Source organism: Ruditapes philippinarum, unplaced genomic scaffold (genome assembly GCF_026571515.1).
Source record: "Ruditapes philippinarum isolate M1 unplaced genomic scaffold, ASM2657151v2 ctg51_1_1_1_1, whole genome shotgun sequence".
In the NCBI taxonomy this organism is placed as follows: Eukaryota; Metazoa; Mollusca; class Bivalvia; order Venerida; family Veneridae; genus Ruditapes; species Ruditapes philippinarum.
The window spans coordinates 64043-79665 of record NW_026866950.1 but is presented as its reverse complement, the minus strand read 5'-3'; the positions used below and the strand labels follow the sequence as shown (position 1 = coordinate 79665).

The window sequence follows — 15623 nt, the reverse complement described above, 5'->3', positions numbered from 1 at the left end:
TACACGCGCCTGAAATAAATTATCGTTTGCGAAACCTTTTGCATAATTAATGTAACCGATTTCCCTGTGCTATGTTATACACTATGCTATGATATGGTATTTCATATGCTGTGCTCTGGGCTATGTTATTATGTGCTATGCCAGTTGTGCTGTGCAGTGCTGTGCTGTGCTGTGCAGTGCAGAGCTGTGCTGTGCTGTGCTTTACTTTGCTATGCTTTTCTATGACATGTATGCTATGCTATGCTCAAATGTAAACTAAAATACATAGCTAGGTTCTTTTTTGTTCAAATTTAAGTTTTGTCAACAACTGGCATAATTTCAAGAGGACGGTAATTGAACGGTTACAATGAATTTTGTATTGATTTACGATAATTGCGTTATGGGGTCTATTCTTTTAAAAGTTTTGGATAGCCTATCAATGATAAGGTTTTTTAAACTTCCTAATCGCTGAATATATATCGTCACTTAAATAGTGCAGTAAGTGGTTAACTCCTATGAAATTGAGGAGGATTTAACCAATTACTACACTAAGGTGACAATATATGTTAATCTTATTTGATCATCTTCAAACACATCTACCCCTCTTATCGCTCAGTTTAACGGAATTGGAATTTAAATGTATGTTTTTCAATTTCAAATTTTTGAATAAAATGTCGACGTGAAAATCGTGTATTGACTATAATTATGTTTACAAATATAACGTTATTAGGATAAACTTTGCATAAATATTTGTGGACTATTAAACGTAATAGGTGTAATTAAAGTACAGATCTTTAAAAAAGGTTTGTAAAGTTTTGTATTTTTTGTAGCAAAATATGTGATAAGACTTATTTTAATACTATAACGGCATATATTGTTGTGTTTATTTCTGACATACTAATGTTTGTATATATTCTTACCTTTTATTACTAAGTAGAAGAACATCAAAATGTCGCAAAAGCTCTAATGCATTAAACATCTTCGTTTTTAGCTCGACTATTCGAAGAATATGAGAGCTATTGTAGTCGCCCTAGCGTCGGCGTCGGCGTCAGCGTCCGCTGGTTAAAGTTTTTTGTAAATTCAAATATCTCAATTTTTACTTGAGATATTTAATTGAAACTTACAATACTTATTTATAGTAACAATGTACATCAGATTGACAAGTTGGATAACTCTGCCTACAATATTGACAGAATAATGCCCCCTTTTAACTTAAAAATTTTGGTTAATTTTTTTTGTAAATTCAAATATCTCAATTATTGCTTGAAACTTACAATACTTATTTATAGTAACAATGTACATCAGATTGACAAGTTGGACAATTCTGCCTATAATATTTACAGAATAATGCCCCTTTATAACTTAGAAATTTTGGTTAAGTTTTTTTTTTGTAAAGTCAAATATCTCAATTATTGCTTGAGATATTCAATTGAAATTCACAATACTTTTTTATAGTAACAATGTACATCAGTTTGCAAAATTGCATAACTCTGCCTGCAATATTTGCAGAATTATTTGCCCCTTTGAAACTTAGAAATTTTGGTTAAAGGTTAAAGGTCTTCAAAGATATTTACTTGAAACTTTACACATGTACTTAGGGTCATAATTGGAGAGTCATAATTGTATGTTACTGACCAAGTTCCATAACTCTACTCGCATTGTAGTCGCCCCAACGTCCGCGTCGGCGTTTGTTAAAGTTTTTTGTAAATTCAAATATCTCAATTATTGCTTGAGATGTTCAATTGAAACTTACAATACTTATTTATAGTAACAACGTACATCAGATTGACAAGTTGGATAACTCTGCCTATAATATTGACAGAATTATGCCCCTTTATAACTTAGAAATTTTGGTTAAAGTTTTTTTTTTGTAAAGTCAAATATCTCAATTATTGCTTGAGATATTCAATTGAAATTTACAATACTTTTTTATAGTAACAATGTACATCAGTTTGCAAAATTGCATAACTTTGCCTGCATTATTTGCAGAATTATTTTCCCCTTTGAAACTTAGAAATTTTGGTTAAAGGTTAAAGGTCTTCAAAGATATTTACTTGAAACTTTACACATGTACTTAGGGTCATAATTGGAGAGTCATAATTGTATGTTACTGACCAAGTTCCATAACTCTACTCGCATTTAGGCTGATTCATCTCCCCTTTTCTACTTAGTCTCTTGGTAAATGTTTACATGAAAGTATTACATATCTCAATAACTATTAAAGATATTTATTTAAAACTTCACATATGCATTTAGAATTCATAATAATAAAGCTGTGATTTACTTGATAAAACATCTTTATAACAAGCCTTTGTACCTTTTCTGTCAATTTTATGTATTCATAGGTAACTTGCATTATTGTACTCAATAAAAGACCCTTGTAACAACATTTTGAATAGTCGAGCCAATACTGTCCTCCGACAGTTCTTGTTTATTTTTCGAGACATAATTAAATATATGTGTGGCGGCAAGGCCGAGTGGTTAACGCGTCGGACTAGAAATCTAATGATCGCTAGCCGCACGGGTTCAATCCCGGTCAGGGGCAAGTCGTTGTTTCCATAAGCAAGAATCTTTACACCCATTGCTCATTGCTGGTTAATTGTTTCCAGGAACGGATTTGAATGTGTCCATAAGCTTAAAGCTTCCGTAACAACCAAACTTAAATCAATTCTGTATTTATAAATCAAATACAAATGTATATGTAATGAAGCAATTCTGTGACTGATTTAGCAAAAAAAAATATTTAATCTGTTTCTAGGAACACATCGCATGATATCCTGTTTTTACGCTTTCTACTCTTTTTATTTGAATGTGGAGGTTGTTTTTTCATAATTTTCTCTTTTTACATTTACATGACACAGAACATGAGTAGGCTGCATTCGTACAGTGAACAAGACGTGAATTTCTATTACATAGATGAAAATGCAAAGAAGGTAACGAGTTTCGTAAGATTTCGGTTACTTCCCTTATCTGAGAATTATAAAGGGAGGTCACTTTGATACAGTGCACTTCAAGTACACGTGCAAACTCCTCGCAGCGGTTACTTCCCCTGATCTGTACAGTAACAAAGCGTGACGTAACCGCTGTGAGGAGTTTGGTACACGTGTTGTAGTTTAAATAGAGAACCTCAATCTTTGCAGTTAGGCCAACATTTTTTTATAAAATGTTTTACGGGACCGCCGACCGTATTTTTAGAGAAAATCAAATTAAAATAAAAGTTAATTTAAGAAATTTTATTTTCATTTTGTCCGCCGACCTCTCTTACCCACTTCTGTCAAAATTAAAAGTTACTCGGTATGGTACAAGGTTTTTATTTCAGTTGTTAACGATACTTTTATTTAAATGTAGATTCTTGGTAAAGCAAAGAAACTTGCTTAACACAAATGACAAGTTAGGCCCTTTGATGTTTACAAGAATGTTACAATAGGCGTAACAAAAGGGAAGGGCAATAACTTAACAAGTTTGTAATAAATTAACCCGTGTGAATATCACGCGACACCGGGTCATGAAAGTTCGCTTTTTTGGAAACAACTATGGCAATTTGAGTAATAAGTATTAGAGCATTTTATCAAACATGATAGCCTGCAAAGCTGTTAGAAAGCCCGATTGGTAATGAACATCTATTGCATAAGTTGATTTGAATCATCTTCACTTTCAGAACAGTTGTAAAAAAATAAATGGGCACGGGATCAAAGCCGTTGATCGACTAAGGTGTCAGAATGAAATATTACTCGATTTACCACGAACGGAAACTTCGACATATTAAAATTTAGACTCATGTACAGTATAGGTTTTTATAAAAAATATAAGGGGAAAATCTGGACTTGCATTTTACTTTGACATATCGAGAAAATTGAGTAATCGAAATTCAACTCGTAACGTAAAGTGCCCTATACTCGTCACTTTTGAATACTTTACGCGCCACCACAACGAAATATATTAATGCACTGGTTCCTTGTTGTCATCAAATCCAACTTGAATCTTTTCTGGCCATTTTAATATAAAATTAACGCATGCTGTATAAATAACATTTATGATACAAGACGGGAAACCAGACAGGTGTCTCACTGACGACCATAGGACAAATGCACCCTTAAGTCGTCAACACATGAAGCAAAATGTCGTCAATGGGGACCTAAAGTCGTCAAATTTTCTGGTGTTTTAAAAACAATCTTGTTAACATGAAGAACTGATTAAATCTTTAAAAAAATTATTGAATCTAAAACCAGAAAAATGCCATTTATTGCAAATTACTCTGACAATATCAAAGAAAATTTTAAAGCTTAACAATGATATGTACGTAGTTTGATATAAAAAAAATACTATTGAAATGTTGTTATATATATTTAAATGTTATACAGCCAGCAAAATATAGTGAACACAAATAATATGAAATGCTTTTAAAGAACAAATTTACATGTAACGAAAAACTAGCATGAACACGAAGAGCCATGACCTTGACATTTTAAGTTGAACGTTTTGAAGGCAATTCCATTACTTTTGCGTATATTATGCTGTGCTTATTTACCATTTGTGTTATTCACTCAATATCTGTTTTAAGTATTTCAAAAACAATAGCACATGTTTGTTGAGGTACAACACGTCTTGACAGCACCTTAGGTCATGTAGGTTCTTCAATAAGTCTAAGGAAGTATTTTGATTTAGACTTGTTGGCGGTTATAACCTCGTGAATTGCCTTCCCGCCGTCTCGCTTCCGACTGCCGACTTTACGTTGGCCATCATATACTGTCACGGCGGTTGGATCATATGAGTTGTTAGCCTCGATGTCAACTATGTATGACCCCAGTCGATCTAACTCCCGGCGACCGTAATGGTGCATTCCAACTATTTGAAAGTTTGTTAGGACAAATTTCTTCATTAAACCTGAAGAGAAAAGAAAATCAGTGTAATTTTTTCAAAAATAATGTTTTTGATATTGTGTCTTGTGTGTCTATAAGTGTTGGGCTTCAACTTTCCTACGTAACTTTAGTTGTCCTTTTTTCATTTGAAAAAGTTTCCTTCTCTTTGTTTTTCTCTCAGCTCAGTTTTTTCGTCTTCATTTTCTCTTTCTTTCTAAATAATTCCTTTATTATCTTCTTGGTTAATCATGGCTGTTTTCTTTCTTCCTTTAATTTTATATCCTGTTGTTTCTTCTTTTCCTTTGCTTCAATTTCTTGCTGTACATATGTACTTGTCAAGACTATTGCCTTCCCTGGTTCCTTCTTTTTACCTTTAGACGAAGAAGGTGGTGGTGGAGCAACCAGCACATTAACAAATTCACACAAAATCATTTGGGATAAGTCCTGCTTTTACTAGTTAAGTTTAATTTTGTCGGGGCCAATCACCATTCAGTACCATGCAATCTGTCTTGAATAAATGACGACAGCTGACTGACTTCTGTGTGTATTTAAGTTTATTTATACTCGCCACCGGTTACCCATATGGGCGAGTCCTCCAGAAGAGTATTAGTCATTTTATATTTTGGAGCATAGTGCAAGAGTCAGATACAGAAAGATGCCCCTATTCCAGAAGCTTCCCCTGGTTCCTTAATGTGCCAAGTGTTTAAGCACTCATAAACGGGACCTCGATTTGAAGTCCGGGAATCGAACCCACTATGTCGAGATTACAAGTCTCGCGCTCTAACCGATTGAGCTATGCGGACTGGTAGGACTGACTTCAAACTAGATCGCGCCTTATCTAACAATCATGTGATTACAATTGTAATTCAGTCATATCGCTCCATGATTAGCAATGGTTAGCATAATATATTTAAAGTTTAAGTTTGATTTTTATTAATTCACATTTATATTTTTATACGTTACAATACAAAATATCATATGATCTTAAACATATATATTTACGCTTTACATAAACAGAACCTAATTCACATGTTATTTCAACATCCTTTATATGCTTTATCAACAATTATTAATAACTTTAAGTTAAGAGGACAGTTTTCAAAAGGTATGCCCAAATCTCGTCAACTGGTACTTAAAGTCGTCATTAAATTTAAAGGTTACTTTTAATAGACAAGGTAGTTTTTGCTTAGAAGTGAAGCTACAAATACAAAACCAAAAAAAAAAATGATCTATTGGACAGAGTTACTTCCCACTGTTTACAAAAGGCCACTTGTTTAATCTAAAATTTATTGTTAGTAAATTGATAATAAAAATCATTATTATGAATCTTTGAAAACAACTGATCAATTTATAATACCAAAATAATAAATTCCTGAGAGTTGTTTGGTGGACAGATTTTTGTTGTTGTTGTCTTGTTGAAATACAAGGCTTGTTTATAATTGAACACAGTCATCTGTAACATTTAATATCATGACCAGTAGTTATGTGTATTTTAAGAAGTTTTTTACTAGATCAATATTGAGAAAATTGGCCTTTTTCAATGTAAGATTATGAGCATAAGCCCTCTTTGACATTTCTGTAAAAATTGCCTGTAATAAATTCTCTGCAGAAAACCCTGATTTTGTAACAATGTATGCAATTTGATTTTCTATTTACTGTCAATGGCTTTCATTTTATTAATCATTTAAAATCTGAATAATTTTCAGAAATTACAAAAATATTTTTGCACACAGAAATTACTCTCTTAAAGATAATATAAAGTTGTTGATTCAATTTACCTTGTGAAACTGACATTGTACAATATTATGTTTGTACCTCTGTGAATGGTTTAGGGTTTTTGATCTCAAATCACTCTCCCTGTGTGATGTTGTGGATAAGAATCCTGTAAGGAACTTAATTTGGATTCCCAAGAGGAAACTATCAGTAAGCTTATAATAGGTTTGTTGTTCTATCACTATAATCAGGTTGCAAGCTTGTGTCAGTATTGTAAAGCTTGAGAGTGGCAATACAACCTTGTTTGGATACTCTTGAAATGAAGGGACTAAACAATGAATTTGGAGTTGTGTGGCATGTTTGCCCTAAATGCGGAAAGACAAACTAATACAAATTCTAGATCAGCATTGAATATTTACATAATACAAAAGCAAAAGTGACTTAAAACATTTTTTTTTTCAATAATTTTGTAAAAAATCATGTCAAAAATACTTCAAAACTATAAATAATCATTGATTTTATGGATAAAAAATCTGTTTTTGGAGTGTTAAAAAAAATTATGGAAAATAAAAAAAATTCACCTCTTTTGTCATTTTATTTTTATTTTGTGGTCGACTGATAAAAAAATTGAATTTTATTTTTATTTATCCCCCCGACCCAATTTTTAAAAAAAATGTCCCGTAAAACATTTAATAAAAAAATGTTGGCCTTATTTTTCGGATAATGCTGAGTTGTTTCGATTGGAAGACGCCCCTTAGCTCGGATTCCTACAGTATGCTGTCGATTAGCTTAAATTTAAGCAGCACGCCTCAAGATTCATCCTAATTTTCATGAAAATTTTGGAAATGTATCTAAAAGTCAATTATTGTGAAATGAACAAAGAACGTAATTGACACATTTCAATCGGCACTAATAATCCACGTAAATTACCAAAAAGATAAGTTAAAATATGCAAAAGTAGCCCCTACTGCGGTAGTAACACAGTAGAAATATGGTGATAAATACTGCAAAAACACACTTATTGCACATAAAATATAAATTATCACTTGAATCTTTAATCTTTTTACTTTTTTTTAAATTTTTAGTACAGTTTTTCCAAGTTTAATTTTCTTAAAATATTTTGGCTCATCTGGAGGCATGCAGCTTTAAAGAAATTGATTATAGAAACAAGAAGTCTGTCGATTTTACCAGTTTCCTTCGGGTTCATTTCCTGGATTGATATATACTTTTTACATAATAATTAGACAAAGGGGTTGGTGACCCTTTTGGTCTCGAGCCCATGACTCCTATGTTAACAGGCACATATCGTAACATCAAGTGAAAGATTTCTTATTATTTTGATTGCACCAAAGTAAACATCTGAAATTGCTGAGTTTTTTTTGTTAACACTTTTATTCAAATGAGCGTTCATTCGAAATACGCAATATATGATCATGTATATGTAGTTAAATCACATGTGTTTATATGCGCATTTATTCAATGTCACATCGGTGTGTTTGATATATTTTTGTACAGGCAGAGAATATTGACAATTTCCAAAAATTGATAACTAAGCTGCATACACCCAAACAGGACCGTGGGCATGGGGAGTTGTACCTGGTCCGTGGGATGTTGGTGTATATAGCTCACAATCAGTCCTTTGATAATTCACGTGCCAGATACAATACACCTCTCTTTTATGTACAACAGCTTGTTGAGAGAAGAATTTCTGCTGCTGAAGTTTTCAAAATATATTGTGGGTAGGTATAGTCCACAACGTATGTTTTATATTCTTTTTTTCATATAAAATGGACTTCTCTTACCAAATACATCAACTTACCAAAAGCATGTTCAATTTGTGTAATAGATATGTTCCGCGTTGAATTTGTAACAGTCCATTCAAAGTTGAAAGGATTTCAGTATCGAAGAACCAAACAATTTAGCTACCACCAGCATAGACTGGTTATCGCAGTGCAGACTGTCCGGGCTCTTTATACTGTAGGCAAAGGCCAATCACTTCCGGTTGCAGCAGGTTTCGAGCTCAAAATTTAAGAAATGTAAGTGAAAAGTGCGCATGAAACTTAAATCCTATTATATTTGTATCCAGATAAGACAGAAATATTAATTGTTCGCCTAATCTTTGCTGTAATGTGTATCTATAGGTTATAGGTTATATACAGAGTTTTAAGAAATTAATTTTCGAGCGACCCGTCTATTCAAACCGATTGCACTATGTAAATAGGCGGAGTCCTTTAAATCGGCTCATTTAACGTATTTAATACATACAGTTGAGTTACAGCACTGTATGGAAATTTAAACAAAATAGAGCGATTTCATTGGTAGACAAACTTTGGCGAACTGTAAGGGACTTAATGGAACTTGAATATAATATAAATCAACAAAACAAACATTCTAAGGAATAAATCAAACACAACTTTTGCTTACTAGTATTTTGAATAATGTTTACATTTGACATTACGTGAAAAACACTGAAATATGCATTTTTTTGTATTTATGATTTATGTTTTTTATTATTTTTAAAGCTTTTGTGTTCCTCCTGTTATGCGAGGATAACTAAATATCAAAATAATTGCACATGAAATATCTTAATTGATTGATTACAAATAACCTCGTCATTTGTATCGATACATTATGCTTCAGCTATGCTGGAATAGAATGCGAACTGGTTACCGGAAGAGCGAAAGCAATCCGTTACAGGGCGGGAGATGGTGATTCTGACTACCTGAAAAATAATACATGGTTAGCGTTCAAAGCAGACGACAAATGGCACCTGGTACATCCACAATGGGCAATTCAAGCTTTTGTCGGATATGAACATAGTGGTGAGATTGAGATTGAAAAAGATGGCAGAGAGAGACTTAAAGTCAGGACCGGAAGACAAGGGACAGCAAAGTACATGGTGAATGACTTTTGGTTTTGTACAGCTCCCGACATTTTTGTAACTCGATGTTTTCCAGACGAGATAAAGTGGCAGGATCCTCAGAACAACGGTAAAGTTTTGATAAAGAATGTAAACGATTTCCTATCTTTACCTGACCTGCGACAAGGTTTTTATGATATGAAGTTGGAATTGCTAAATGAGGAGAAGTCATGTATTTTACATTCTAAAAAAGGAAAATGTTTTGTTTCAATAATGTGTGAAAAGGACGGAGCAAAGAATTTAGATTTCTCTTACGAGCTTGCAATGGAAGGTACTTCGAGTAATGGTCTGGAGGTCAAGGACACGAAACAGTTAGTGTTATATCAAATTGGTGGCGGAAAAAACAGAAATATAATTCAGTTTGAAATTCGTCTGCCGGTTGTTGGAACTTTCTGGTTTCGATTAGCAGTGGGTCTTATGCAAGAACCGGATCTGAAACGGAACTGCTGTGAATTCAAAATCATATGTAAAGATGCCTGTGAAAATTGCAAACGTTTTCCAACATATGAAGGCATAAGTGCTTATGGTTGTGGTTATGAGGCGGAAGAGGCGGGGCTTCTGCATTCTTCTCTGACGGACGCCAAGATTAATATGCCGCCGAACAAGGGAAATACTAAGCGGACGATTGCCAAATTCAAAGTAGATGATGATCCTAGTAGGAACATGACATACGGCGCCCGGATGTTGATGAGCGGAAGTGACGAAGTTGACGATGATCAGATTAGTATTTTTCTTGAAGGTAATTTAAAAATCTTGTATAATTCATAATACCCATGATACCGCCAATGCATGTACATTCCTCGAATTGATCCTGTGTTTTAGAAAAAAAGCCATGACAATATAAAAGAATGATGAAGTATTTCTATATTATGTGAACCATGACAAAAAAATAACAACAAAAATAAAAAAATAACCACAAAAACAACAAAAAAAAAAACGTTAATGTAAACAGATCAACATATTCATTATTTAGAAGGCTTTCATTTTTTTAAACATTTTAACAGCGCAAATCTCTTTTCTCTATGCAATATGCAAGATGTTATTTTTTTTAAAAGCAAATAGTAAATACACATAATTTCAACATACTGGTTATTAACGAAAAACTTTGGATTTCTTATAGTTATTGTTTATTTTGGTTGAGATCTTTTTTTGTTTACTTTGTAACACGTACATGAACCGCTGTGCATAAATTGTACGATAAAATGGTTTGAAACTTGTTTGGCGTTTCATGTTGTTCCAGAAATAAGTTGTTTTCAAGTTTTAACTTGCGATTCATTTATGAAAGAAACGTGTAGCAAAGATATTTCACAACAAGGCCGCAATGGTTGCCTCAGTCGTGAGCTGAACCTAACAGACAAGTTTTGTGGATATATTTCAGACTTTGGTTTATTAAAAATTGCTCGAAAAATTATAATTTTGAAATATCCGAAATAGTCTGGTTATCGGACCTATTCTCTCATTTTCTCATCCTAGGAACTACCGAAGTGGTTCGAGACCAACAAACTGGTACACTAACGGTCAATGCCAGCGTTCCAAATGACGGGGAGTATACTGTATTTATAACTGCTAAGGACGAAAAGGACAAGAAGGCGAAGAAAGCCAAACCAGTTGCCGCTTACTTGGTTACCACAGAAGTTGATGAAGACGAAAGTAAGTCTGCGAAAAACATGTGACACTGTCTATTAAGATTCAATACAGTCCAGTCTTAAACAAAATTTAATCTTAATCAAGAGACAAATGTGACAAAACCGCTTAACTTTATTATGAGTACATTAAGCGATGAGCAAAGTCAATAAAGCACGGTTAATACGTATACTTTGCTTAAACAATTGCGTTAAGGGATTTTTCGTAACAAAAATTGTTTTATATTAATTTGTGTTTTAGTAAATTTTTGCGCCGCGCTGTAAATGTCATATGGCGACTTTCCAGCTTTACTGGAGGCATTCTACCCCACAGAGGTGCAGGGTAGTTGGTCTTGACCACTCGGCCAGGGTTTTTAATCTTATATTAACTGATTTATATTAAATTTTAGTAAGGTTTAATTCAGGGATAATTTGATTTCAATGTAGAGTTTGATAATTATGATTATATCTTACGTGTAATTTCCGTAGACTTGAAACCATTTGAACATAGCTTACATTTTCTATCCATGACATGGTCTTTTCAAATCAATGATGTCAACTCTTCTTGTGTTGCAGACTGACTGCTGGTTCATTTGTAGATTCGTGGCCATTTCTATTTTCTATCACGAACAGATTAGATTAAAACGACTTTGCAATTTTCGTTTATTTTTTGCAGTACTATTATCCCCTTTTTTCCAGAGTTTATTATACTCACAACAAACGTTGTGGCAGCTGATTTAAAAAAAATTGCTCTGTCCCTTTTCTCAGTGTTGTTTTAGTTTTCTTTCTGGTTCATCGGTTTAATTTATTCCATCGCTTATAGTTTAAAAGGTTAATTACTGCTGAAGGACGTGAAAGTTGTTGCACTTTTCGTGAACATATTCAAACTGCTTTTGCGTTTTCAATGCTCTTGTGGGATTAACCTTTTTCAGTTCTTATACACACAAAAGTAGGTATGAACTGATGTATAGAACAGCTTTCAAAAGTTGCCACATATTTTATCTCAGTTCTGATTTATTCTCTGGTCCATCTCGATCATTGAGTCTACTGCTTTCATAGATACTGCGGGTGCGAGAACTGTTTCACGTCTGAGCTGATTGAACCTATTCGTCTATTTAGTTTCTTTTCATTTCTTATCAGATATCTATTCTGAAAAATTGCTGTTATGTTCTGTAAGTTTCGGGTCTCGCGTTGGCAGACATTTCTTTAGTGGTCATTTTGACCGCGACATTTCTGTGTATTTTGCGCGGACCTTTACAATGTATTTTATTTCCTAAATTAACTGTTGTATATTATATTATACAATAATTGACTAGTGAGTCATTTATTCATAGTAACATATCATATCATATCATATCATATTATATCATCATTATATATTGTTATATAATATTATAGAAGAGTATTTTGATAAATCTCAGTCTGTGCTGTATATTTCAGAAAGAAATAATGCAATTATTAAACAACGAGAAAAGGAGGTACGATGTAAACTTCACAAACAATCCAAGACGGAGACAAGGAACAGACTCTTAGAAATCCTACAAACTACACAATCAGAAGTGGAGGAATTAAAAGGTAAATCATCAAAGGCTCATTAAAATGAATGGGATAAAGGAAAGTCTGTGATACCATTAATAATTATACAGATTATGTACATGTCTATAGACATTGTTTATTCTAGGAATTGAAAAACAAGGGGGGGGGGGTGACATTAGTTGATCTTTTTCCTTCTTTCTCTATGTAAAATTTTCCTCCTTCTGAAAAAAAAATAGGGGGGAATTCTCTAAAATATGGGTGAATACCCCATGCCCCCTCCTAGAATAGACACTACTGTCTATGTTGATCTATGTCGTGCCACCAACACAAGGGACCACAATGGCTATCCAACTAGTTTACGAAACATATGTGGTTCTAATCAGGTGCCCGTTTGTGCCTCTGAGGTCTACCTCCTCCAGTAAAGCTAGAACGTCGCCATATGACCTATGCCTTGTTGGTGTGAGGTAAAACCCAACCAAACAAACATTAACCATATAAAAGTTCATATTAAATCACTTACATTTCTATCACAATTTTTTACAATATTTAAATGATAGAATTCTATTGTTTTTGAAATCTGAAATACTCATAGATCGAAAATGTGCCAATTGTAGACTAGTCCTCTTTAAGCCCAAAAATAGTTATTTTATTTCTCAAAAGCTCTTTATTTTTAGTGTACTAATGGTACAAATTGCTTATATAGCTGAACCATGTTTTCCTTATTTTAGAAACTTACTATTTTGAAATTATGTCAAATACATTTCTTTCCAAGCGATAATCATTAAGCCTGCACATAACATGCTGTAAATTTAGTTGCATTGTTTACATTTCCTTGAGAGGGTAGGTAGTATGCTGTTAGGGTCAAAGGTTATAGCTTATTTGAACCGCACTTAAATTTTCATCCTGATATCCTCATTATTTATAATAGACAATTCCAAAAATGGATGCTGGTAGCGTCCACCTAAGAAACAATCGCCTAAGAAATTGAGAGGGACCTCAAACGTCATGATTTTAGGAAGTTTTATTTTTCGGACTTCGTCCATCTGTCAGCAGTTTGTCTTCCTGTAAAATTAACAGGGAAGGGCTGAATATAAGAAGAATTTTCATTTGTCATTTTAAAATTACAAACTGAAATCTGTGAATCCCATTGGTCATTCTGAAATAAAATGTAAAGGACAGTTCTAACCATTCTAAAGATAGTTCTTACCATTCTAGCTCTACGAAAAAATGTGAGGGATAGTTTTACCACTTTAAATTAAAACGTAAAGGATAGTTCTAAAATAAAATGTACAGCAATAAGGATAGTTCTTTAACTTTTAGGTTAATTTGTAAATGAATACAAAATTTATAAAGTGAAACGTAAATCAAATAAAAGGGACACCTTAAATATTTGAAAAATCACCAATATCAATATGCTATAACTTAATTTCAATGTATACAAAATGGATATTTTCTTAGCTACAAGAAATTATTATTATTTCATTGTTAAGCAAGCTTTGCTAACATTTCTTTTTGTATTGAAAACTTAGAAATAACATAATAGTGCATGTTAAAAAGTTTTACATCGGTGAGTATCGTTTTAAAAGATACTTCTTGTTTTAATAATGATTTTCGCTCGTGACTGTAAATTTTGTTTATTTCATACACGGTTCTTTATGATATAGTTTCAGGACGAAAGAAATAAAGAGGGGAAAAAACACCAAGAATGGAGGCTTTTAGGATTAAGAGAATACATGTAGTGAACTGCGCAACGTCATGTTCCCTTATTAGTGATGGCAAAGTCCGATAAAAAAAAACTGAAAGAAATTTGAGGCTTTTTTAATGGATTGAATTTAATACTCCAGAAACTCGCTAGAATTATAGCATTGTGTTCGTTTCAAGATGGTTGCTCGATTATTATTTTTTTAGGAAAAAAACAACAACAAAAAACCCCAAAAAACGGAACAACGGTGTGGAAAAAACTAACCTTTGCTTCATTCGGACGGTTGGCAAGTCTGAAGTTCATTCCCCTTATAGTACGTTACCGTAGTAAATGTAGGCAGGGTCAACGTTTAAACAAGTATCACAGTACATTTGTATAGTCACTTGTAACTGTTTTACTACTAAACAACTACTGTATATTGATTATGGTTAGACTTTTATACTAACATGTTAATCTGTACAATATATAACAGTAAAAAATCAATGACTTTAACCACAGTACAAACATCCTCTGCAGAGCAACACCCTGTTCGAGACAAAAAAACAACACTTTTATTGTTGCTGTGAGGTGTTGCTCAAGAGAAGTTGTAATTATTGCTCAGTCTTAATTAGGAAAAACTGAAACTGTACTTGCTATACAGTGGGCCACTCTGTAGAGGTTACACTGTATATTATAAATTCCGTTTACAGTATACTCCTATTTTATACACTAAGACTTCTGCACATCTTATGACGTCATAAAGTCGTTATATTCATACGCTAATGTAAGAAAATTGTAACTTTGGAAATGACATTCATTTCCATGACAAATTAATAAAATAAGAAAATAGAAAATTGTAGAATATACTGACATGTGTTTGTGGTGTATCTTTTTCCATTGGGGTACCTGACTAAAGGCGTTTATCTCCGCCTAATTTGGAGGTGCACTCTGGACGGACATTACAATCTAAACCGCAATATATGACAGATAATATAAATGAGCCGCGTCACGACAAAACCAACATAGTGCGTTTGCGACCAGCATGGATCCAGACCAGCCTGCGCATCCGCGCAGTCTGATCAGGATCCATGCTATTCGCTTACCAACTCTAATACAAGTAGAGAAACTGATAGCGAACAGCATGGATCCTGATCAGACTGCGCGGATGCGCAGGCTGGTCTGGATCCATGCTGGTCACAAACGCACTATGTTGGTTTTGTCGTGACGCGGCTCAATTGTATGCTTTTTGAAACATATTGTATTACAGACGCAAAGCTTATTGAAAACTTGTTTCTTCTTTTTTATCTCCTTGT

The 15623-nt window shown here is 33.4% G+C and overlaps 1 protein-coding gene across 1 annotated transcript; it reads left to right on the top strand.

Moving 5' to 3' along the window:
* Positions 1-546: 546 nt before the first annotated feature.
* Positions 547-15399, top strand: LOC132734302 (lim and transglutaminase domain protein ltd-1-like). The gene is made up of 7 exons (XM_060721013.1): positions 547-782; positions 2841-2912; positions 8067-8290; positions 9192-10210; positions 10945-11121; positions 12534-12668; positions 14294-15399. The coding sequence occupies exons 2-7, from the start codon at positions 2844-2846 to the stop codon at positions 14311-14313; spliced, it is 1644 nt and encodes a 547-aa protein (XP_060576996.1). The 5' UTR covers positions 547-782; positions 2841-2843; the 3' UTR covers positions 14314-15399.
* Positions 15400-15623: the final 224 nt, after the last annotated feature.

Excerpts from the sequence above, each read along its gene's own strand:
- LOC132734302 (XM_060721013.1), top strand. The coding sequence starts at position 2,844 with ATGAGTAGGCTGCATTCGTACAGTGAACAAGACGTGAATTTCTATTAC. Across the intron at positions 2,913-8,066 it reads TAGATGAAAATGCAAAGAAG|GCAGAGAATATTGACAATTT; the intron begins GTAACGAGTTTC and ends ATTTTTGTACAG. Across the intron at positions 10,211-10,944 it reads GATTAGTATTTTTCTTGAAG|GAACTACCGAAGTGGTTCGA; the intron begins GTAATTTAAAAA and ends TTCTCATCCTAG.